A 26,382-nucleotide genomic window follows, 5' to 3' on the forward strand; every position below is an offset into this window, starting at 1 on the left:
ACACACATCACCAGCCTCAGCGGACCCTGCTGCAGCGGCGGCCGTATTGACCGCAAATCAACGGGTGGCGTAGTCGACATAAAGAACTTCCAGTAACATCTGTAGGACTGCCACACACTGAGCTTGACACCCTGGGCACGGACCGTGTCACCGCCACTCGGAGACTACAACCCCCCATCTGATCCGGCTCCGGGTAATCCCCCCCAAACAACACTAGCCCAGGGGGCGCGTCATCTTATTTCAGTCACATTGGAAATAAACTGTGCAGCAGTCAATCCCGCTTTTCAATACAAGTTATTCAAACACTTATCAGCAAAACATATTGGAAAAGGTCTCTCTTTCTTCACACATTTGGCCAATAATAACATTATTGTCTGCATCACTGTACTTCAGATCATACTAAATAATTCATATCAACCGATTCATATGCATTAATAATGAATTACTGAATTCTTACAAACAAGATATATTTTCTTGCTAACATAATAAAGCATATATAGTTACTCGCCCCCATTACAATTTACCTGTCATTTCGTCCTTGCAGATTATGGGCACAGACAGTTCTAAAATCACATTTTTTGTTGCTCTCGACAGGATAACAAATCCTGATTGACAATGAGATTACACAGGAGTACACAGGAGTACACACACAGCACCGATTAGCCCTTTCTTTTTTTTTCCTCCACAGGCTAAGTCTTGCTGATACAAAAGCAAAGAGTAAACGAGAAAAGTTACCTATTCTCATGCCTTTATATAGCTAATCACCTCACACATGGATTCAGTGGTTGTGTCTTCATGTACAGTGTATGGCCGTATTACAGCTCAATCCAAACTGCAATGAAACCACAGAAAAAAAGTGTCAAAACCACTCTGTGTGAACCCTCCCTAAGGGCCTAGAAGTGGTTATACGTTTTTTTGGGGAAATCTTCTAAAAGGTAATACGTGTCTCTACAGCAAAAAAAGTACTTTAAAGGGGTTGCCCACTGCTAGTACAACCCCTTCTTGATCTAAGGCTGCGTGCCCACAAAGCATTTTCCAAGCGTTTATGCTGCGGAATTTACGCAGCGTAAACGCTTGGGAAACGCTTGGTAATCCGTCCCCCATGGTCCCCAATGACAAGCCGCAATGTCAATGCCCATGCTGGCGATTTTTTCGCAGCATTTATGCTGCGCTCAAAAAATCCGCAGCATGTTCATTAATTTTGCGGACACGCAGTGTAATCGCCGCCATTGACTTGCATTGGACCGCGTGACATCCGCATCACTACATGTGCACAAGCGGCTATCACACGGTTCAAGGTGCGGATGGTACCCAGGTCTGGAGAAGAGGAGACTCTTATCCAGACCTGGGTACCATAGAAACTGTAAAAAAAAAATTTTAAATAAAAAATAAAGATTATACTTACCTTCCGATGTCACTTGGAAAAGTGCTTGATAACCCGCATGCAGAAATGCATGCAAAAACGCTTGACAAACACTTCTACCTGGCGGGAAAGACGCATGTACAATCCGCATGCGTTTTTCCTGCCAGGGAGAAGCGGAAAAAATATGCAGCATTTCTGCATCGTGGGCACATAGCCTAAATGTTTGCCCCTGATAAAATAAAAAAGCCTACACCCTCTTCCCATGCTGGTGCCGTTCCAGCGGTGTTGGCACTCGCGATCTCGGGGCCCCCATGTTGTTGTGACACGTGAGCCCGGCGCCCAATTAGCGCTGGCGTCACTGTCCCTGCCTTCTGTCGATTTGAACATGAAGAGGAAGTCCGGGCTCCAGCTGATCTGACTTCCTCTTCATATTCAATTTGTCCGAAGGCGGGGACAGTGATGCTGGCACAGATTGGGTGCCTGGCTAACGTGTCACACCACCGCATGGTTGTCCCGGTACCACGAGTGCCGACACCACTGGAACGACGCCGGCACGTGAGATGAGTATAAGCTTTTTTATTTTATCAGGGCCAAGCGTGGAGAATGAGGAGTTGCCAAGTAGTGGACAACTTCTTTAAGCTTGGTTCAAAGCTAACCGTATATACAGATTTGGCCATAACCTGAAGATGACTTCATTGAGCTTGATCACACAAATAAAAATGAACTCATAATTAGAAAATGTTTCCCAAAAAACAATTATTTAGATAAAATTGACCACTACAACATTTTTTACCTTTGCATTTCCCCAATTTTTTACATTTGTAATTGAGAAATTTTTAACCATGTTGTGTTAGAGACAGCTAGGCCCCCCCCCCCCCACAACCGTATTTTCACATAAGAGACGTGATAACTCATTGACGCAACATTTTTTTTGGTCCACACAAGCAATAAAGGATAGTACATGGATATCATCCGTGTTGCATCCGTGTGCTATCCGCTTTTCACTAACTAATTGCTGTAAGAAGCTTAGAAAGCCTCCATTTTATTTTCATGCTAAAAAAAAATAATGACACATAAACGATAAAAACATATGGAACATATGGCTGAAAAATGAAATCAGCACACTAATAAAAATTGTTCTGTTTTTTTTTTGCGCATATCTATTTATCCATCTAATATCTATCTATCTATCTACCCACCATCTGTCATAGAGTTTAAAATCCATAAGACATCTCCGGAGAGGGGACATATCATCCTCACATTGAACATATGGGATTAATTATAGCTAGGGAAGAGAGAAACTAATTATAACTGGTGAAGTAAGAGAGAGAAAGGTATGAGGGTGTAACCTTGATCTAATAAAAAGCAGAATTTAGGTGTCTGTCTTTGTTCATTCTGGAAGACATATTTCCCTGTGAGGGTGTTCCATTTTCCCAATCTGAGTGCTTCCCTTCATAAAGATAAGAGCCATACCTGCAACTTTAGGTTTAGTAATTTTCTTTTGTTATTCCCTTTTATTCTATGTAATCGTATATGCCATATTGTTTTGTTCCCATTTTGTATCATCTTTGTATATTTTTTTTATAAACACTGTCCACCTTTCTGAATTAAATACATAAAATTTAATAGCACTGTTCCTCTTGCTCTGTAAAACGCACCCCTGAAGCCATGCGCTACTTGTAACGATAGTTCAACTGGCCTGTTTATATGATTGGTGATGGCAGCTAGTAGTTCTTTTTGTTATTGTGGAGTTGGCAATGACCATACCGGGGTATATACAGTACAGACCGAAAGTTTGGACACACCTTCTCATTTAAAGATTTTTCTGTATTTTCATGACTTTGAAAATTGTACATTCACACTGAAGGCTAAAATCGATTTTAGCATCACTAGGAAAGTGCTTGTCAACTTGGTCACACTATATAGATCCATGAAAACGGCATGGATTTATATAGTGTCACCTTAAAGAATGTTAAAAAATAAATCTATACTTACCTTCCGATGGCCCCCGCAGTCTTTATTCGCTCCGTCCTGGCTTGCCGGCAGCTCGCGGTACACTACCCTGAAGGACCTGCTGTCACATGACTAAATGACGTCAGTGCAGGTCCTTCAGTCCACCGCGATGTGCCGGCAAGTGAAGACAAGGAGAGCGGGGGCCGTCAGAAGGTAAATATAATATTTATTTTTTATTTTATTCTTTTTTTTACAGGTTCTATGGTACCCGGGTCCAGAGGAGAGTCTCCTGTCCTCCACACCCGGGTACCATCCGCACATTGAAACGCATGGATTCCGCATGTACAGTTACAGTGATGCGTAATCCATGCGTTTCAATGAAAGTTAATGGCGGCGAAAACGCAGCGCTTCCGCAAAATAATTGGTAGTGCTGCGTTTTTTTCAGCAATGATAATCCGCAGCGGAAATTTCCGCAGCATGTGCACAGCACATGCGGATTATCATTGGGGAACATGGCAGGCCTTCTACCAAGCGTTTTTTAAGCGTTTCTGCAGCGCTTTTTGCCGCTGCGGAAACGCTTAAAAAGCGCATTGTGGGCACACAGCCTAACACTGTACAATTTCTATAAAACTGGAAGATGGGTCTTAGATATCATTTCTAGCAACTCAGTTCAAGATTGATCCATGCACTGATTCCATAGCTGTGGATAGTAAGAATAATGTTAGTATTTTGATACCTAACGCATTTCCTAAAAGATTAATAGATCTCCCTTGTAAGTATTTTAAATGAAGAGAGAAGAGCTCTCCAGGGCAGGGCTCCTGCAAATGTCAAGGGGCAAAGGTTCTCTAAACTCCACATAATAAGTAAGGCCTCCAGGCGTTTAGAGATTGTTTACCGATATCATATCCGTGAGGAAAGGAAAGCGTTTGGAATGCCGAGATGTCTGGTTACGGGAACTAACGAGCTCCATGGACAGTCCTATAAGTATTATATTACATGATTCATTTTATATTTAAGAGATATGTTTCACCAGACTAACAAAGTTATTCTGAGAATTACTTATAATACCATACCAAGGCATATAGATCTGGCAAACATTATCTTACGGCGACACTATGTGATTAATATGTGCGTGGCTACATTATTCGCACATCTTGGCCATTCATAAACTTTAGTAATATTGTAATATGCCAGTTATGAAGTCAACACTTGGTTCATCTGAATCAAAAATTCACAATCAATAATTTTATCTTCCTTAAGCTAAATGTCTCAGTCACAATATATATATATATATATATATATATATATATATATATATATATATATATATACACTGCTCAAAAAATAAAGGGAACACTCAAATAACACATCCTAGATCTGAATGAATTAAATATTCTCATTGAATACTTTGTTCTGTGCTGACAACGAAATCACAGGAAAATCATCAATGGAAATCACATTTATTAACCAATGGAGGCCTGGATTTGGAGTCACCCCCAAAATTAAAGTGGAAAAACACACTACAAGCTGATACAACTTTGATGTAAAGTCCTTAAAACAACTCAAAATGAGGCTCAGTATTGTGTGTGGCCTCCACGTGACTGTATGACCTCCCTACAACGCCTGGGCATGCTCCTGATGAGATTGCAGATGGTCTCCTGTGGGAACTCCTCCCAGACCTGGACTAAAGCATCCACCAACTAGACAGACTGGACAGTCTGTGGTGCAATGTGACGTTGGTGGATGTGACGCACCCCCTGGGCCATATTCTTTAGGGGAATACCCGGAGCCGGATCAGATGGGGGTTGTAGTCTCCGAGTGGCTGTGACCCGGTCCGTGCCCAGGGTGTCAAGCTCAGAGTATGTGGCAGTCCTACAGATGTTATAAAGTTCTTTATGTCGACTACGCCACCCGTTGTATTGCGGTCACTACGGCCGCCGCTGCAGCAGGGTCCGCTGAGGCTGATGGTGTTGGTGCAGCTTTTGATAGTATAACCCCCAACGGGTGGGGTATAGCCTCAGGGGGTCAGGTGCAGAGGATGGGGGTTGTGGTGGTGCAGCATAGATGGTAATTAAAGACAGAGTCGGGTTGTGCAGTTTAGGGTATTTACTTACTGCTGATGTTCCGGTCACTCCAGCTTCAAGTGACCACCCGAGCCGTGCTGCGTCCACCAGGTCCTGGATTCAGCCAACCCCCAAGCAAGTCCGGAGCGTGACCCTGAGCCCTCTTTCCTGTCCTGTCTTCTGGCCGTCCCCACCAGGGATCCACCTAGGTCCAGCTCCCTCGGGCCTTCTGTTGGGAAACCCTTGGCCTTGGGTTCCCTGACCCTACACGTGGTTTGCCTTCAGGGTGGATGTGGTGGGTGGCCGTGGCAGATCCTGCCCACGGCCTCCGGTCTCTGGCTGAGGTGTGCTTGAGCCCCCACCAGTTTGGGATCCGGTACCCTTTTGCCAACTCTTCACCCTAGGTTTGTATATGGGTTCTCAGAGTTCCTGCTTGTTTTCTCTGGGTCCTTCTGACTCTCCTCTCTCACTCTCTCTGGGCCTGGGGCTGCTCTGCTCCTCTTCCTCTGGCTTCTCTGCAAAAGGCTGACTGACTCCTCACAGACTGACCGACTGTGGCAAACTGACTCCTCTGCAAAGACTGACCCTGATCTTAGATGGTGCCCACCTTAAATACTCCCTCTATGTGTGAGCTCAGGTGACCAGCACCCAATGAGCTCCTATCTTTACCCAGGCTGCTCCCCCTATCTGCCCCTACACTACTTGGGATGTACCACCCCCCTCCCACTCCAGCCAGGAACAGACTCGGTCGTACCTGCACATTTCTAAGTGGGAGTACCGTTGGTCTGTTCCTCGGAAATGGGATGTGTGTAGTGCATGCAGCTTTCTGGGCTCAGTCCCACACTCCATCCTTACCCGGGAGTGGAATATCACACCTCTGGGTTGAGGTGCAATACCCCTGTAGCAGCCGAATCCTCAGGGTGCTACATTCCCCCCTGGTAAATCACAGCACGTCCTCGGGCTGTAAGATATAAAACATCCACAAACATACATTTTTTTTTCATATAAACAACATAATAAAAACATATAAAATATCATATATATATCAGCATCATCATAAAACTTTTCATATTAATAACATTCTCGTCGCCTCTGGCTCCTCCTCCGGTCACTGTGCAACGTGTGACCGGGTAAAGTGCGACAGTCTTTAGAACTCGTGGCTTTCCTATTAAACCAGTAGGGGCGCTTTAGGACGCGCAACTATTTACAAGGGATATGGCCGCTCTCAGTCCTCGGCCAGGTATTAGGGAGGAATGACCGCTCTCAGTCCTCGGTCAGTGGGATTTAAGGGATAAACGGGTAAACAGTTCACACTTGCTGGTCCCAACGGGGACTATATTATCAGCAACAGTTTCTTTGGTACCCCTACGGGTAACTATATACAGCTTCTACTCTGCCGTACTCAACGACGACGTCCTCCTGCTCTTTCTTTGTGGTTACCTTTAGCTTCAGACCCGTCCGGGTCCTCTTGTTCTTCCTCCTCACACCGCAGCTCTTCCTCCGTCAGGCGATGCACATGGAGGGCGTAGGGTCCTTTGGCACACTTGTGCCGGGTGAAGGTGACCTCGTCCCCTATATACAGGTCACGACCTCTGTGTCCCTCCGGTAGGTGGGACTCAACGTCTCTCCTAGTCACGAAGACGTCGCCTGGGGTGCGGTGATCTCGGATGAAGCCCCACCCGTGCTGCATATTGAACTTGATCACAGTCCCGGTGGAAGGGGGACCATGAGCTGCACGGGGACTCCTCCTGGCCCGGCTCTTCTGCTCCGCGCTCCTTATCTGGGCTTGTTGTTCCCGGACCCGCCTCTCTCTCCGCTCCCTCTCAAAGACCTCGAGCTGCTGGCAGCAGCACTCTGCACGCTCCGCTGCGGCTGCCCGAGTCTCCTGAGTGAACCCCATGAGGTCTTCTCCGGTGGGGTCCCACTCAAACTGCGCTTCTGCTAGCGGGGGCGAGATCCTCTTTACGGGCTTTGGAGCCGGGATCAGGGGTTCACACATGGCCCTTGCTTTTTGCAGCTCCAGCTGGATGTATTCCTGGGGCCATACGAAGGGCTGCCCATCTGGGCACGTATGTTGGGCGAACAAATCTTCTCCCAGATGCGGCACTTTTGGTTTTATGGGCGCGGTGGTGGTGGCGCCCGGGTTGCCCAGGCCTTGCGGCCAGGCCTGGGGCACCTGGAAAGTGAAGGGCACCGTAAGGACGGCGGCGCCCTGGGCTACTTGGCCCTGCGACCAGGCCGGTGGCTCCGCGGAGGTAGGGAGCGCTGTTGGTATTGCGGCGCCCGGGGGTACTAGGCTTTGCGACCAGGCTGGTGGTACTTCCTGCTTGGTCACGCTCGGGGTCGAGGCGTGTGACGTCACAGGGGTCGCGGCTGCGGCTTCCGGTTGAGGCCTAGTCTGTGGCGGTGACGTTGCGGTTACGGGCACGGCAGGGGGTACTTCGGGCTCTGCGACGGGGAGCTGGGGCAGGTGCGCGGTTTCCCGGTTTGGGGTAGAGACGTCCCCTTTACCTGCCTCCTTTCGTTCGGCTCCCTTCTCGGCGCCGTCTCCGGCCTTCAGTCCTCCTGCGCCATCCTCAGAGGCGGTCTGTCTCCTCGTCTCGGGTGGCGTGCTCCGCTGACGAGTCTCGGTCCGCTGGGCCATCTCTCGGCTCCACTCCGCCAACGTCTCTCGTTGCACCCGGCCATCCTCCGTGCGAGGCCCTCCAGCGCGGTCTGTGCACACTCCCGATCTCGGGGGAGCTGTGCCAGGACCTCCACTAAGCCTAGTGGGGTCGTCGCTTCTAGCAGGCTCCTGACCAACGGGTCGGTGCTGCTCTGCTCTCCTTCTGTTGTCTCCAGCAGGCTCCTGGCCAGCGGGCCGGTGCTGCTCTGCTCTTCTCCCATCTCCGGGTAAGCTTCTTCTGGACTCAGCTCTAGGCTTCTTGTCTCCGGGTGCGCTCTCTCCAGACTGCTCCAGGCGACACCCATCTTTGCTCTCTTCTTCTCAGTCCTCCCACTTCGAGGGCGGTCCCGGGGCCACTTGGTGATTGTCAGCTCCAGGGGCAGTTCTTTCACGCTGACAGACACCTCTAGCATCACAGTCTCTGTTGGTGGGGGCGGTTTCCACTTTTGGCGCCATTTTCGGTCCTGGCCCACGATGGGAGGCGGCCTCTCACCACCCTCTGGCACGCCCATAATGGCGTCCGCTCTTCCAAGGCGGGAAACCTTTGGAAATGGCGGGAATCGTCTCCCAGTGGCGGGAAACTCTGCAGATGGCGGGAAAAAGCTGTTAATGGCGGACAACCGGCAGGAATCGATCTGTGATGGAGTCCGATGGCGGGGACCCTCCGGAACCGGCGGGAGACTTCTTTTTGAGGTAAACTTGTTCTTTTCTTCAGGCACGCAGTACCCGGATGTTGCGGGCACGGTATCCTGCCGACTACGCCAAAGTTGACGCACCCCCTGGGCCATATTCTTTAGGGGAATACCCGGAGCCGGATCAGATGGGGGTTGTAGTCTCCGAGTGGCTGTGACCCGGTCCGTGCCCAGGGTGTCAAGCTCAGAGTATGTGGCAGTCCTACAGATGTTATAAAGTTCTTTATGTCGACTACGCCACCCGTTGTATTGCGGTCACTACGGCCGCCGCTGCAGCAGGGTCCGCTGAGGCTGATGGTGTTGGTGCAGCTTTTGATAGTATAACCCCCAACGGGTGGGGTATAGCCTCAGGGGGTCAGGTGCAGAGGATGGGGGTTGTGGTGGTGCAGCATAGATGGTAATTAAAGACAGAGTCGGGTTGTGCAGTTTAGGGTATTTACTTACTGCTGATGTTCCGGTCACTCCAGCTTCATGTGACCACCCGAGCCGTGCTGCGTCCACCAGGTCCTGGATTCAGCCAACCCCCAAGCAAGTCCGGAGCGTGACCCTGAGCCCTCTTTCCTGTCCTGTCTTCTGGCCGTCCCCACCAGGGATCCACCTAGGTCCAGCTCCCTCGGGCCTTCTGTTGGGAAACCCTTGGCCTTGGGTTCCCTGACCCTACACGTGGTTTGCCTTCAGGGTGGATGTGGTGGGTGGCCGTGGCAGATCCTGCCCACGGCCTCCGGTCTCTGGCTGAGGTGTGCTTGAGCCCCCACCAGTTTGGGATCCGGTACCCTTTTGCCAACTCTTCACCCTAGGTTTGTATATGGGTTCTCAGAGTTCCTGCTTGTTTTCTCTGGGTCCTTCTGACTCTCCTCTCTCACTCTCTCTGGGCCTGGGGCTGCTCTGCTCCTCTTCCTCTGGCTTCTCTGCAAAAGGCTGACTGACTCCTCACAGACTGACCGACTGTGGCAAACTGACTCCTCTGCAAAGACTGACCCTGATCTTAGATGGTGCCCACCTTAAATACTCCCTCTATGTGTGAGCTCAGGTGACCAGCACCCAATGAGCTCCTATCTTTACCCAGGCTGCTCCCCCTATCTGCCCCTACACTACTTGGGATGTACCACCCCCCTCCCACTCCAGCCAGGAACAGACTCGGTCGTACCTGCACATTTCTAAGTGGGAGTACCGTTGGTCTGTTCCTCGGAAATGGGATGTGTGTAGTGCATGCAGCTTTCTGGGCTCAGTCCCACACTCCATCCTTACCCGGGAGTGGAATATCACACCTCTGGGTTGAGGTGCAATACCCCTGTAGCAGCCGAATCCTCAGGGTGCTACAGATGGAGCGAGACATGATGTCCCAGATGTGCTCAATCGGATTCAGGTCTGAGGAACGGGCGGGCCAGTTCATAGCTTCAATGCCTTCATCTTGCAGGAACTGCTGACACACTCCAGCCACATGAGGTCTGGCATTGTCAAAGGCGGAGGTAGCGGTCCTGCTGCTGGGTTGCTCCTGGTGTACTGGCCTGTCTCCTGGTAGCGCCTCCAGCCTCTGGACACTACGCTGACAGACACAGCAAACCTTCTTGCCACAGCTCGCATTGATGTGCCATCCTGAATGAGCTGCACTACCTGAGCAACTTCTGTGCATTGTAGAGTCCGTCTCATGTTACCACGAGTGTGAAAGCACAACCAACATTCAAAAGTGACCAAAACATCAGCCAGAAAGCATTGGTACTGAGATGTGGTCTGTGGTCCCCAACTGCAGAACCACTCCTTTATTGAGTGTGTCTTGATAATTGGCAATAATTTCCGTCTATTGTCTATTCCATTTGCACAACAGCATGTGAAGTTGATTGTCAATCAGTGTTGCTTCCTAAGTGGACAATTTGATTTCACAGAAGTTTGATTTACTTACCTGACCGGGAGGAGCATTACCGTGGCGCCTCTCTTCTGGCTGGAGACCCGGGGCGGAGTGAAGGCATCGGAATCGGCACATGCGCATAGCGCTATCCGGCGCCATTTTACTGAAGACACATTTGCAGTGTGTCTTCAGTAAAAGGGCGCCGGACAGGGTGGTGCTCTAGCGCCACACTGCTCCCCCGGCCTGCGGCAGAACAGGACACAGCAGCACTGGAGCACAGGGAAGAAAGGTGAGTATAAGTGTTTATTTTTTTTTGTATGTTTGCAGAGGAGTACCATGCATACCAGGATTGTGGGGTGAGGGGGCCACACATACCAGGATTGGGGGATGAGGGGTACCATGCATACCAGAATTGGGGGATGAGGGTGCCACACATACCAGGATTGGGGGATGAGGGGGCCACACATACCAGGATTGGGGGATGAGGGGTACCATACATACCAGGATTGAGGGATGAGGGGGCCACACATCAGGATTGAGGGGATGAGGGGGCCATGCAAACCAGGATTGGGTGATGAGGAGGCCACACATACCAGGATTGGGGGATGAGGGGTACCATACATACCAGGATTGGGGGGTGAGGGGTACCATGCATACCAGGATTGGGGTATGAGTGGTACCATGCATACCAGGATTGGGGGATGAGGGGTACCATGCATACCAGGATTGGGGGATGAGGAGTGCCATGCATACCAGGATAGGGGATGGGGGTGCCATGCATACGAGGATTGGGGATGAAGGGTGCCATGCATACCAGGATTGGGGGAAGAGGGGTGCCATGCATACCAGGATTGAAGGTAGAGGGGTGTCATGCATACCAGGATTGAGGGGTGAGGGGTACCATGCATACCAGGATTGGGGGATGAAGGGTACCATGCATACCAGAATAGGGATCTGGGGGGGCCATGCATACCAGGATTCGGATGAGGGGTACCATGTATACCAGGATAGGGATGAGGGGTACCATGCATACCAGGATCAGGGGCGCCATGCATGCCAGGATTGGGGATGAGGGATGCCACGCATACCAGGTTTGGGGATGAGGGGTGCCATGCATACCAGGATTGTGGGTGAGGGGTGCCATGCATACAGGATTGGGAGTGAGGGGTGCCATGCATACCAGGATAGGGATGAGGGGTGCCATGCATATCAGGATTAGCGGTGAGAGGTGGCATGCATACCAGGATTGGGGGTGAGGTGTGCCATTCGTACCAGGATTGAGGGTGAGGGGTGCCATGCGTACCAGGATTGAGGGTGAGGGGTGCCATGCATACCAGGATTGAGGGTGAGGGGTGCCATGCGTACCAGGATTGGGGGTGAAGGGGTGCCATGCATACCAGGGTAGGGATTAGGCATGCCATGCATACCAGGATAGGGATGAGGGCAGCACATAACAGGATGGGGGAACAGGATTAGGGAGCACAAATACCAGGATGGGAGCAGCACAAATACCAGAATGGGGGCACCACATACCAGCATGGGAGACCATATGCCAACAAAAAAACTCGCCACCTGGGTGTAGAACGGGCTCAATAGCTAGTATATATACAGTACAGACCAAAAGTTTCGACGCACCTTCTCATTTAAAGATTTTTCTGTATTTTCATGACTATGAAAATTGTACATTCACACTGAAGGCATCAAAACTATGAATTAACACATGTGGAATTATATACTTAACAAAAAAGTGTGAAACAACTGAAAATATGTCTTATATTCTAGATTCTTCAAAGTAGGCACCTCTTGCTTTGATGACTGCTTTGCACACTCTTGGCATTCTCTTGATGAGCTTCAAGAGGTAGTCACCGGAAATGGTCTTCCAACAATCTTGAAGGAGTTCCCAGAGATGCTTAGCACTTGTTGGCCCTTTTGCCTTCACTCTGCGGTCCTGCTCACCCCAAACCATCTCGATTGGGTTCAGGTCTGGTGACTGTGGAGGCCAGGTCATCTGGCGTAGCACATCATCACTCTCTTTCTTGGTCAAATAGCCCTTACACAGCCTGGAGGTGTGTTTGGGGTCATTGTCCTGTTGAAAAATAAATGATGGTCCAACTAAACGCAAACCGGATGGAATAGATGCTGTGGTAGCCATGCTGCTTCAGTATGCCTTCAATTTTGAATAAATCCCTAACAGTGTCACCAGTAAAGCACCCCCACACCATCACACCTCCTCCTCCATGCTTCACGGTGGGAGCCAGGCATGTAGAGTTCATCCGTTCACCTTTTCTGCGTTGCACAAAGACACGGTGGTTGGAACTAAAGATCTCAAATTTGGACTCATCAGACCAAAGCACAGATTTCCAATGGTCTAATGTCCATTCCTTGTGTTCTTTAGCCCAAACAAGTCTCTTCTGCTTGTTGCCTGTCCTTAGCAATGGTTTCCTAGCATATATTTTACCATGAAGGCCTGCTGCACAAAGTCTCCTCTTAACAGTTGTTGAAGAGATGTGTCTGCTGCTAGAACTCTGTGTGGCATTGACCTGGTCTCTAATCTGAGCTGCTGTTAACCTGCGATTTCTGAGGCTGGTGACTCGGATAAACTTATCCTCAGAAGCAGAGGTGACTCTTGGTCTTCCTTTCCTGGGGCGGTCCTCATGTGAGCCAGTTTCTTTGTAGCGCTTGATGGTTTTTGCAACTGCACTTGGGGACACATTCAAAGTTTGCCCAATTTTTCAGACTGACTGACCTTCATTTCTTAAAGTAATGATGGCCACTCATTTTTCTTTACTTAGCTGCTTTTTTCTTGCCATAATACAAATTCTAACAGTCCATTCAGTAGGACTATCAGCTGTGTATCCACCAGACTTCTGCACAACACAACTGATGGTCCCAACCCCATTTATAAGGCAAGAAATCCCACTTATTAAACCTGACAGGGCACACCTGTGAAGTGAAAACCATTTCCGGTGACTACCTCTTGAAGCTCATCAAGAGAATGCCAAGAGTGTGCAAAGCAGTCATCAAAGCAATAGGTGGCTACTTTGAAGAACCTAGAATATAAGACATATTTTCAGTTGTTTCACACTTTTTTGTTAACTATATAATTCCACATGTGTTAATTCATAGTTTTGATGCCTTCAGTGTGAATGTACAATTTTCAATGTCATGAAAATACAGAAAAATCTTTTAATGAGAAGGTGTGTCCAAACTTTGGGTCTGTACTGTAAGTGACATCATTATTTCATTTTTATTTATTGTGTTTCTTTGGAATATTTTTATTATGTTTAGCATTTACAATTTTGGGCTCCTACTTTCATGTCAGTATCCGTTTTAAATGCTGAGACTGTATACTTTAATATTTTTCGTTTGATTTGTCATGTACCTGTATTAAGGGATTGAGCACTCACTGATCTTTAGTATTTTTAATTTCTTGACTTTGTATATTCAATTATTTTTAACTATTTTAACTACTATCTATTAAAGATTTAATAAATATATTTTCCTTATATATTGAGCCTTGCACATTTTCTTGATAGGTTTTCTTTAACATATACACAGATAACATAGATAGTATAAAAACCCGACTAATGCAACATTCAATATAAAATTATTAGGGCATGTTATGTAATTATTAAGCATAATTAGCTTTACTGTAATCAGTAAAGTTTTCCATATGTCTGTACCAGCCCCCCTAGGTTATTTCCGTTCTCTACTTTCCCAACTGTAACCATTAAATCTCCCTACAAAGCTTTCTAACATCCTGGCACAGCCAGAGATTGATGAGTGTCTTCTATAAAGCAATCTTTTCCTAGCTGTCCTATAACCTGGGTCGCCCATGCCCTCATCCAGGTATGTGTAGTACATTCCTCCGCTCACATGTCACATCAGATCCCCCTCCCTTCTACCTTCTCTCTGATGAATGAAATTCTTTGCTGCTTAGGAAATGAAGATAATCGCCTGTAGGGGCAAACATTTTTTTAAGCTCAGACAATTATTGTCAATTTGCGGATCATAAAGGAGCTATAAAATATTCTGAAATGCGTGTATTTTTTATCTCTTGTTTATTATTATATGACCATTAAGAATTATGTGAAATTATGAGTAGTAATAGAAGAATTTCCAATTAGCATTATTTTCATACATAGGTTATCACAGAACAACGTAAACCTATGTATGAACCAACAGTGTCATCGGAAAGCTGGGAGAAATTATGACATTCTTATAACACTTGTCTAGATCAGCAGACCTAGTAGTTATCTTTTATTTTTATATAGTTATTTTATCCATCAAGGGGAAAAAAACTCCAACATACAAATCTGCACTGAAAAATCAAAGTTACAACTTTTACCTAAAGTATCACAATGTAGTTTTTCACTGAAGCAATTTTAGGAACTTTCAAAGCAATGGTCGAATATTCTGAATGATGGGGTTTAAAAACCAATGTTGGTTATAGATACAAGTGAGATCATTTGGGTAGATTTAAAGCGAACTTGTCAGCATAATTTTGCTAAGTAAACTACAGGCAGTGTCAGGTTGTGTCTGCTGCACTGATTAATATGATACCTTAGCAGTGTTGAGCGAGTATGTTTCATTAACTCTTTTGGCGATGACGCTAAGTAATCTAGTCATCCATAGAGTCTGTTGGACCTGTGCAGCTTCTGTTCTCTACTGTGCAGGGGTGACAGTTGAACAGACTGTGGATGACGCAGGAGACGTCTGCCACATAAATCAAGGCAAGAGAGACAGCGATAGCGGTAACAGAGGAGGTGACCTCATCGGACCGGACCATGCAATTTGTATATGGCATTGTATATGGATTATAAAAGGTATTTTCTTAGATATATGCGGGGGAGCTGGGCACTTATGAACATTTTGCTGGACCGCTGTTAAAGAAAGAGAAAACCTTGTTAATAGTTCCCTTTAACATTACAATAAATAAGAGAAGCTTTGTAATTTATTTCTTCATTTTTTCCCCACCCATATGGACAATACACACGTTGCCTAAATACAAGAATATATTGGAGCCAATGATTTTCTCACTTTTTGCTGATTGGATATGTGTAGTTTACAGAACTGTATAATAAACTATGGAAAATCCAGACTCCAGTATACACCTTACTCCAGTCTATATGTGTTGTTACCTCTTTGCAAGAACCTTATAACTCTGATAGTTTTACTATAAAAGTCTCAGATGCCTAGTCCGCTGCAGTTCCAATAGGCTTCTCCCCATCCTACTCCGATTGACTGACTAATCTCTCCCTTAATACATCTGACCTGTCAGTCATGGATAGAGGGGTGAGGAGAACCCCAGGGACCTGCCTCTTACTAGTCATCATTCATAGTCCCTGCCAAGCTTTTTAATGTCTGTTCTCTCTGAAACTCCGCAGAATTCTTGAATAATACATATGTAAGATTGGTGGACTGAACTGTCACATTCCTACCTCTGATAGCACCAGTCGCTTCATGTGTATTATGTCATGCATCTTAATATATATAGTGTCATGTAAATTGTATTGCATAGTGGTGTTTGCCTGTGTAATGTATATAGTGTGATGAATATTGTTAGTATAATATGCATAGTGTGTAGCAGTGTTATAGGGAATGTATAGTGTAAGATAAGTAATGTAGTGCATAGTGTGCAGTGTACGGAAGTTCTGCCCAGCAGCAGACAGCAGGGTCAGAAGTAGTTAAAGGGGTATTCCCATCTCCAAGATCCTATCCCAATATAACAAGAATTGCGCCTAAATCCCTGCCTAGAAGTCTATTTTTCACATTCCTATTTTAGTCTATGGTGCTGTTCACATGTCCTTGTTTATTGTGGACTGAATGGTCACAGGGTATAGTGAAAATCCATACTAACTCACCCCTCTGGTGCATGGATCACACAGTCTGTGTGTGGTAATCAAGAGAAATGAAGAAATTCCATCTCCCACGATCCAATGCAGTGAAAGTTGGACAACAGGAAAGACACCAGTATAAAAAATGCAAAAATTTTGAATCACCTATGATCCTTTTTCATAGCAACACTATGCTCATTTCTATGAAGAAGGATCATTAATGATCTGAAAAGCGTTGCATTTTTTGTACTGATGTCTGTCCTGTCGTCCCTGGATTATTTAGTATGGGAGCTGGAATTTCTTTGTTTCTCTTGAACGGTCGCAGGGACTTGTCCTTTTTGATCGGAGTCAAGGATCAAAATTACCCATTTAAGTCTATTGGTCTGTGAAAATCCTAGACAGATGACATCAGTGTGTAATCCGTGTCATGTCCATGTACATTATAATGTATACGAGAAGCTTTGTCATTTATTTATTTACTGATGAATCACTGATGGTAAAAACTGACACACGGACCCAGCATTGATGAAAATTGTGCCATTTTATGCACACGTGAAAAATCACTGAATGAGGACTTAGAATTAGCCCTACTTTACAGCTAAATCAGGCCTATAGTTTAGAGAGACGGTTGTGGGAGTGAAGTCTCCGCACACTTTTTCCAGATCCTTGCAGATTATTTGTCCCACTAGTTTATTATCTGAGACTACAATAGCTAATACTAAAGATTACAGTATTCACAAGAGAATTAAATGCCTAACAGCTACAATCACATGAATAGTTAAAGTTTTCTAAACTTTCAACAGTATCTGTCACCGGTAACTTGACATCTCCGCACAGAAATCAGTGGAGAGTGCTGTGAATCTGTGACCTCACACTTGTGCAGACCTGTCTCCAGGACGGAGCACCTCAGGGCATGTTGAGGTGCTTTCTTCTGAAAATTCTTACTCCAATTAAGTGTTGGATGAGGAGAACATTTAGCAGATCACAGGTACTGAGTTACTTCCATTTGACTTTAGAATGGGAGAAATAGATTACATATATTCAGATTTTATGTTTAAAGGTGTTTGTCAGGATTTAAAGGGGTTATTCAAGAAATGGAAAAAAATACATCTATGGAGGAATGAACCTCATTAATTGAAATATATCACTGCAAAAAAACACTACTCTCCAGTGTAATTTTCACCCCTTTCTGTATCTTCATTCACTCCTTTGTGATTTTGGTCTGTTATCTTTCTAAGTTAGGGCAGCAGGTTGTCCTATGTGATAAGGAAGCAGCAGAATTTCCCAAAAGTGCAGTGCAGTTGGCTAATTGATAACTCCTGACTGTCTAACTCCCCTAGTAATAAACAGTTACTGTCCTGTCTACCATCTACTTAATATTTGTCTATATGTCTAGATAAGTCTATATATCTTTGTTATCTCCTCTTGTTACTGCACATACTGCAGTTCTCCCCTCATTGCCATATAGTGTCGGCCTCTTCACACTCAGATCAGACAGCATGAGCAGGGACAGATCAGGGAAGCTACTGAGCATGTGCGTCCACCAGTGAAGGTGACCCTACACTCCACCTACAGGACAAACAGCATGAGACACTAGTACATATGACATGTAATGTACATACAAAACCATATACTATTTTTAATTGATTGATTTTGCAAATACGATTCTTTTCACATACTTCTGATTTTCGAACAAAACTTCCTTAGGCACCCCCTTTAAATATATACAGTTGCAGTCAAAATTATTCAACCCTCATTGCAACTTAGGTTTTTTAGGAAAATGTACAACTTTTGTTTGCAATAAATCAATGAGACAAGAATAATTTACATAGGTCAACACAACTAATATCAGTGGGGTCTCCAAATTCAACAGAAAATGTCACTTCTATTGACTACTGCAGCCTCGAAATTTTTCAACCCCTTAAAGACAAGTGTCTTTAATACTTAGTAGAGCACATGCGGCTGTTATAACCTGCTGCAGACGAGATGCAAGGCCAGGCACCAGCCTTTGGCATTGTTCCTGAGGAAGCTTAGCACATTCGCCATTGAATATTCTTCGACTGTCAAGAGAGTGGTCCAAGGGTGGTCCAGCACCTAAAATGTATTATCGTATCTATCCTTACACCCTAAACACTATTGCAATTTGCTTCATGACTCAATGCCCTACACGTTTCCCTATCTATCTAATCTCTAAATGTGTTTTTTCTTTTTACTGTATTTACTTTATTGCAGTCACCCCCGCAGCCTCCATCGTGCCTCCTGAAACAGGATGTCACTGAGGGCAGTGGTGCAGTTACTCACTAATTTCTTGCATCTCCATCCCCTCTGAAGAGGTCCTGCATCCTGGGTGGTGGACGCTGTGGGAGATGTGAGTGCAGTGCCAGCATTCTGTTTCTATCTCTACTGCCGCTGTAGCTTCTAACTAATCTAATCAGAAGGCAAAGATAGAAGCAGTGAGTGACACCAGCAGTGCCTTCAAACAAACTGTAATCAGGTGGTATCACTCACTGCTTCTATCACCACCCCCTGCTGACGATTCATTAGAGGGCGGTGCTAGAAGCTGTGTGGCAGTGCTGACATCTCTCACTGCTTGTATCTCCACCCCTTGCTGATGACTTTCACAGTTAGAAGCTACAGAAATAGAAGCAGAGTGTTGGCGCTGCACTCACATCTCTCACAGCGTCCATCACCTAGAATCCAAGAAGTGTTCAGAAGGGATGGCGATGTAAGAAAGTAGTGAGTAACTGCAGTGCTGCCCCCTGTGATGTGCAGTTCCAGGAGGGGCGATGGAAGCAGTGGGGAATAAGTGCAGCCCCAGCCTCCTTTGATGACACATTTGAGACTCCTCTCAAATGGAATGTCACAGGAAGTGCAGTGGAAAAAATCTATTTAGGGATTAGCTAGATAGGGAAAAGTGTTGTGTATTATGTAGTAAAGCAAATTAAAAGTGGTTAGGAAGTAAAAATAGATAGTTAGAAAATACATTTTAGGTGCCGGACCATCCCTTTAAATTTAATCAGCTTTTCACCTAATATTTATGCACCGTTTTACTGTTTTGCAATAATGATGTTGCAAAGTCTAGTCCAATTTTATTTATTTCTTTAGGATCATAGAGTAGAAAAACAGCTTCTATGTGTATGTTATTTATTATGATGAGTAGTTCAACTCTGTGCTCCCAGAGGGAGCCGATGGGTAATCTGACCCCTCTAAAGAGCAAGGTTAGACCATCCCATCATGTCCTAAAAAGATGTTGGCACCTGTATGCAGATGTATGTCTGCAGTGCTTTCCCAATAGTAGTATGTTATCATGGTCTAGTTTTGTCTCAAAATAGGTTTAAATTAGCTTAACGACTCACGCTATTATTGGTTTTATAAAGTTCATAATGCCAAATTGTGTATTCCCTCTTACAAATAGTGTAATCTAATGAAAAGGGAGACAAAAACATGATACCTAGCTTTATAAACCCTGATTGGCTCTCCAACTGTTGTAGAACAATAACTCCCAGCAATAAAATATTAATACGCTGGGAGTTGTATTTTTGAAACAGCTGAGAACCCCCAATTAGGTGGAAACCTCTAGTTCATGAATTTCTAGAATCACAAGTGTATGCAAAAAACAATCCCAAAACTTACCATTATCTTCTACTGAGAAACGAAAGATGTCACTTGTAGCATTCTCACCATTCTTCAAGACATAGCAGACTTTTACATCATCAATGTCAGCTGATAAAATCCGAAAGGGACGAATATATGAAAAATGCAAAACAAACATGGTAGCATTTAAATTACATTGCGCTGACTTGAACTTATCCATATTCTAAAATTAGTAGTCAATGTGATCTGACAATGCATAATGGCCCTGATCCATCAGTTTTTCCAGAATGATGGTGTAAAACTGTTTGAAATTTTAGTGACTTTTTGGCATTTTAAAACAGTCCCACTTTTTGAAACGTGGGTGGAGCCTCACCAGAGGAGGCGTGGCCAAGCACGGCCGACAAACTCCTGATAACTTACGCCATAAAAGCGTCATTAATTACAACAGAAATCTACTCCAATCTGACTTAGTGAATTTAGCACATCTTACATCTTAGCACACTGCTCATCAAGAGTGGCATGCAAAATGCCAGCCTTGATGAATCAGGGCGAATTTACACAGTGATGCAGTGTACCAATAATTTGGCTATTTGTAAGATTCCATTAGAACAATTAATTAAAGCAAATAATGTTAATACATAGAGCCAGATTCATCAAGATCGGTGTTGCTCACACCAGTCGTGATGAGGGGGTGTGCTGGTATCAGACGCTCCTGATCCATCTACTGAAGTGAGATTTCTGGTGTAGAGAACGCCACTGGTTGTCATGAATTAGCTGTGTATCCCACCTCCCTCCGCGCCCCCAACCCGCCCCATCTCCCGAATTCAATTTTATGACTTTTCTGAGCTTTTATACCAGAATTCTGGCGCGAAAGCTTTGATGAATGAGGTCCTTAATTTTGTTTGTAACAATAATTTTTAGTACTCACCCTGGGTAAATGTTCTTGCTGTGCCATTGCCATGCGCCATGTTAATAATAACTCCATGCTTTGGACCATCAGTGATTCTGTATTTCAGCAGCTTATTAGGACTGTCTCTGTCTTCTGCTCTCAGTGATTTACTAGTGATAAGAAATCCAAGATGTCCAGAAGGAAGGATCTTTAATGTAGCAGCTCCTTTATTGACGATAATTTGAGGAATTCCATTATCCAGTGAATTTATTCTAACTTTTAACATCTGAGGTTTTCGTGTCTCAAAACTAGTATCAGGGAATATATAAAATTCAGTGTGTGTTCCGTCAGTTACGGTGAAAGAGAAACTGTCTTCCATAGATTCACTCCCATCATGCCTATAACTGATCAGATTTTCATTCAGATCTTGCTTGGTGAAGGAAGCGACTGGACGGCTGTTATTAAACAGAATGATGCCATGCACTGGTACCTGAGTGATTGTAAATCGCAACAAGTGGTCAGGTGTGTCCATGTCATCTGCAGTTAGTTCAAAGGGAGTAATCAGTTTGTTTTCTCCTTCATTTGCCACCAGGTCATGGATTAAAAGAACTGGTTTCTTATTGTCCACATCAGTTATTGATATCCTGAATGTACGAAACACAGGATTGTAGCCATCTGTAACTTCAAACTCAAAACTGTCCATCTTCATCTCATCTTCGGAGGTATGAATATAATAGACTTTGTTCCCTGCCAGTTGAAGTTGTGTGAAGGTTGTGATCGGAATCCCAGGTTGATCTGTACTCTCTAAATGTCCACGACTTGGTGCTCTAGTGATGCTAAACCTTAAATTCTCATCTGGACTGTTGATGTCACTTGTGCTTAGAAGGTCTGTAGTAAGCGTTACTTTTCCCCCCTCTTTGAGCGTGACTCCTTTGTTAATTACATCTGGGAAAGCTATATCAATGCTACCAATGCTAATGTAAAAGTACCTGTCAATGAATGGGTTAATTCCGTCAGTGATATCAAATTTTATAAGGTCACGTATACCTTCTTGGCCTATGTGAGTGTACTGAATAAGTTGTTTGTCGATTTCATCCTGTGTAAAGTTCATTCCTACTGTGATGTTCCCCAGGAGTGTTCCATCAAGGTCAAGCTGCTGCAGCAGACCTTGGTTTGGGCCAAATTGAACTACATACGTTAGAGACTTATCATCTGAATCTAGATCTGTGGCTTTAAGCACCTTGTTTGTAATGAGCATTGTTTCTCCTATTTCGATTTCTAGTCCATCATTGATTATCATTCTTGGGGTCTCATCATCTACAGGAATAACCATCACAAGTATTTTTTTCTCTACACTGTGTTCTCCATCAGTTAGAAGAATAGTAAAACTGTCCTCCTTTGTTTCTGAGTCATCATGCTCATAAATAATGTTAGAGCTCTCTTTTATGTCTTCCAAAGTAAAGTTTGAGACTAGAGAGGTGCTTTGCTGCAGAATTACTCTACCATGTTGTGGGGGGATGGTAATAATGAAGAGCAGCTCATCTGCAGGTTGATCTGCATCTGCAGCATTGAGGATTGGAGTGTCAATCACAAGACTCATTCCCTCCATAACAATGAACTCCCGTGTGAAAATTTCTGGTTTCTCATCGTTGGTTGGGATTATGACAATAGGAAAAAAAAGGGTCTGTGAAGAACTTATACCATCTGAGCATCGGAAAGTGAATCTATCTTCTATAGGCTCCACTTCCTGATGAATACTTTGAACATAATATATATGACCAAGACGAATATCTCTTATAGTGAATGCACTAATGGGAATCCCAGATCTGGACCGTTCAGAGCCTGGGGCAGGGGAAATATTTTCTAGATATCCAGAGTTAGGCTGTACAATAATTGTGCACAGTATTTCATCTTTTGGTGTATCAACATCTTCTGCATTAAGATTTTCAGGCATTACCACATGTTTACCACCTTCCAATACAGAGAATTGATCTCCCAGCTTCACTATAGGGGTCTCACTATCCACAGGCAGGATAGTGACATGTACTTTCACACCCTGCACTTTGTTTCCACCAATCACCCATTCATCAGAAAGATCTGATATTGTTAAGTTAAAAAAATCCTGCTGCATTTGAAGCCCTATCTCTTCAAAAGTATGTGCGTACATGACATCTCCATTAAGAAGATCTTGCTGAGTGAATCTTTCTGCAGGGACACCATTTACCAAGATCTCCCCTCTACTAGGAGGGTCCTCCACAATAAAAGTAAGCATTAGGTCATCAGTGTCAGGATCAGTGCCTTGGATAACATTGGTAGTGATCTCAGTTTCCCCCCTTTCCAGAACTTCTAAGGAAGATCCTAAAAGGCCACCAGGGAGCATTAACGTTGGGGCCTCATCATCGACTGGCTTAACAAGTACCCTAACTGTAACAGGGACTTCATGAATACCATCACTAACTACCAAAGAAACAGAATCACTGTTAGATTCATCCCCATTATGGACATAAGACACATGACCCAGTTCTATGTTTAGGAGTCCGAATGAATCTCCCAGTGACATTGGCTCACCTTGATATTGCAACTGACCATGTATGGGGGCTTGAGAGAGGCTGAATTTTATGTTCTTTGTGTCAGTATCCTGATCTGTTGCATCAAGTTCAGTTTTTGTAAACCTGAAAGAACCCCTTTCCTGGGCAGAAAAACCTGTATTGATAATTTCAGGTGGTTTGTTGTCGACAGGTTGCAAAAATATAGTAAATGTGCCTTGTATAGAGTTACCTGAAGCATCTTCTACAGTGAAGTTAAATTGCAATACTTTTGCAACAATTCCCAGTTCTTTATCTGGAGGCCTGTAAGAAATCTTGTGATGGTTAATCTGGGCTTGAGTAAAAGAAGTCACCTGAGCATCTGGTAGGTCTGTAAATACTATATGCCCAGTCAGAACAGGGTGGTTGGGGTCAGTGTCCCTTGGATGGCTATGTATGGTATACTTAAGGTTTTTATCATCCGTGTCCATGTCTGTATAACAAAGGAGTTTTCTTTTGAAAGAGGTCACCTCATATTCCTTAACAGTCATATGTAAAGTTGTCCCTTGAAATAATTCAGGAGGAATGTCATCTACAGGTTCGATACGTACAGTGAAAGCCTGGAGTCCAGACTGGTTAGGTGGATCATTATCATCCAGCACCATGAACAGCACTCGATCTAACACAGCCTCAGCATTATGTGGCCCCACATGCCTATAGTACAGTTTTCCATCTACAATGTCTCTTTGGTGCCATTCACTTATCACCTTTTCATACAGTTCTTCCTCAAGAAGGTGTTTCCATTCTTCACCTTCAGCAGGGGGTTCACTTTGTCTGAGCACTAATTCTCCCAAATGACTAAGGGGTTCTTGCAATACAAAGAGAATAGTGGAGTCTTCTGAATCAATATCAGTAGCACTGAGAATAAAGGGTGAGATAAGAGCTAGACTTCTCTCTGCCAGGCTAAGTCCAGTGTTGGCATTGAGAACTGGGGGTTCATCATCTGTAGGAGACACTGTGATGGGGTAAAGTAGCTCCACCTGGTGTTTTCCATCATCCAGCCTAAGAATTAAATTATCACTGTAAGTATCACTACCATCATGCTGGTAAATGACCAGTCCAGAATGTAACTCTGCTGGCGAAAAGTTAAAGCCATTCCCACCATTGTTAGCTGAACTGGTCCCATGTGCCAAGACTAGATGTCCATGTTTGAGTCCACCTACAACACTCACTTTCACCTCCTCTAGATTATCCTCATCACTGAGCACCAGATTGTTCATTCCAGACCCTGGACCAGACAGAGGTCTTGACTGTCCCTCTAAAAGCCAAAGTCCAGCATTGCGAGTAGCAAGGGGTGCCAATGTGTTCATAGGTTTCACTACAATCATGAAGGCAAAAGTTTCAGAGGAGGCTCCCTCTGTGTCTATCACCTGCATCTCCAGCTGCAGGATCCTCTCCAGCCAGGACTCACTGGATGGGGGCTGGTAAGCTATCCTAAGCTCAGTTAAGTCCCTTTGATAAAAGGAAGTTATGGGTAAGTTCTGGTCATCAGTGCTTACCAGGTAGCCAGATGTTTCTGCATCTAGGTGGCTTGTCAAGTTAAAGATGAGATCCCCAGGATCAGACTCTAAATCCTCTGCTGCCAGCATCTCCGAAGTCAGTGCAGTCAACACAAACTGGCTGACTTCCATCATGAGCATGGATACAAAGCTAGGACGAGGAGGGGTGTTCTCAGCACCTTCCTTAATTCTGACAGTCAAATGGAAGTGCACTTGCCTCGTTGCCCCATTTGCACTGGTCAGATCCACTCGCATAGGCACGTAGTCTCTGTTTGGGGAGTTATGAGGGGCTGTGTGAAGGTAATGGTACCCAGAACTAGTAAAAGTATGACAGTCAATGCCCTTCTGGTGGCTAGTGCTTATGTTGACTAAGTGACCATACCTTGGTAGCCCACCTGTGCCAAAGAGTGGAGTGATTCTGCAAGACTCCTTAGCAGGGTCATAGGTGAAACCCAGAACTTTCTTATCAATAGGAACACTGAGTCCATGTATCTTCTCCACCACCAGGGGTAAATTCCGGGTAACGATTTGGAGTTGCTGGAATATCACCTCCACCTCCAGGACAAGTGGCACAATCAGGGTCTCTGTAGGGGAATCGTATCTAAGCTGCAGCCTTACCCTGTCCCTCAGAGGACTGCGGGAGCCCAGGTGAGTATAACACACTTCTCCTTGGCCAAAGTCACAAGGGAACTTCTTAGGGGTCAGTGATCCCGGTCTTTGAGACAAGGGGTCGTTGTCCAGCACGTTCACCACACACTTGTCTCCAGGCTGCACTTGTAGGACCAGATCTTCTACTGGATTCACAAATGCTGATCTGCCGAAAGGGACCCGGACTCCTCTGCCGCTTCCAACGATGTGTTCTGGATGCAGTGCTCGGGAATCCGCCTGAGCTCGTCCACAGGAAAGGAAAATCACCATGAAGAGGTAGATGAGATGTGGGGGTCTTCTCTGAGGGGCATGGGTCTGCAGCCACCCAGCCATGTTCCTGCCCTGTGCAGGGCTATGAGATCTCACTGTGAAGAACACGAAATGCCCGGGCAGGCAGGAGTGCAGAGGAGTGGAGGAGCTGCAGGTGAGTGCAGAGGAGTGGAGGAGCTGCAGGTGAGTGCAGAGGAGTGGAGGAGCTGCAGGTGAGTGCAGAGGAGTGGAGGAGCTGCAGGTGAGTGCAGAGGAGTGGAGGAGCTGCAGGTGAGTGCAGAGGAGTGGAGGAGCTGCAGGTGAGTGCAGAGGAGTGGAGGAGCTGCAGGTGAGTTCAGGGCACCCTGCTCTGCTGGGAGATGGGGAGAAGTGCGAGGTGGGACAGTGATGTGCAGGTAGTGTTCTGCAGGGAGGGGCTGGCTGCCATGTACATGGATCCCCCTGCCCCCTCCTCACTTCTCGCCCACAGACAATGTGC

At 45.4% G+C, this 26,382-nt stretch overlaps 1 protein-coding gene across 1 annotated transcript in view; it reads right to left on the bottom strand.

Annotated features, from left to right (window-relative positions):
* The window catches only part of FREM3 (FRAS1 related extracellular matrix 3), a 105,549-nt gene extending 79,402 nt beyond the window's left edge, over window positions 1–26,147 (bottom strand). The window contains exons 1-2 of the mRNA XM_073642298.1: window positions 20,942–26,147; window positions 20,053–20,142 (exon numbers count right to left, since the gene is read on the bottom strand). Coding sequence (XP_073498399.1) covers window positions 20,053–20,142; window positions 20,942–25,967 — 5,116 coding nt within the window. The 5' untranslated portion in view covers window positions 25,968–26,147. The remainder of the gene's footprint in view (window positions 1–20,052; window positions 20,143–20,941) is intronic.
* Window positions 26,148–26,382: the final 235 nt, after the last annotated feature.

This window comes from Phyllobates terribilis, unplaced genomic scaffold (genome assembly GCF_046119375.1).
Source record: "Phyllobates terribilis strain yellow unplaced genomic scaffold, ASM4611937v1 Scaffold_1__5_contigs__length_1240528914, whole genome shotgun sequence".
Lineage (NCBI taxonomy): Eukaryota > Metazoa > Chordata > Amphibia > Anura > Dendrobatidae > Phyllobates > Phyllobates terribilis.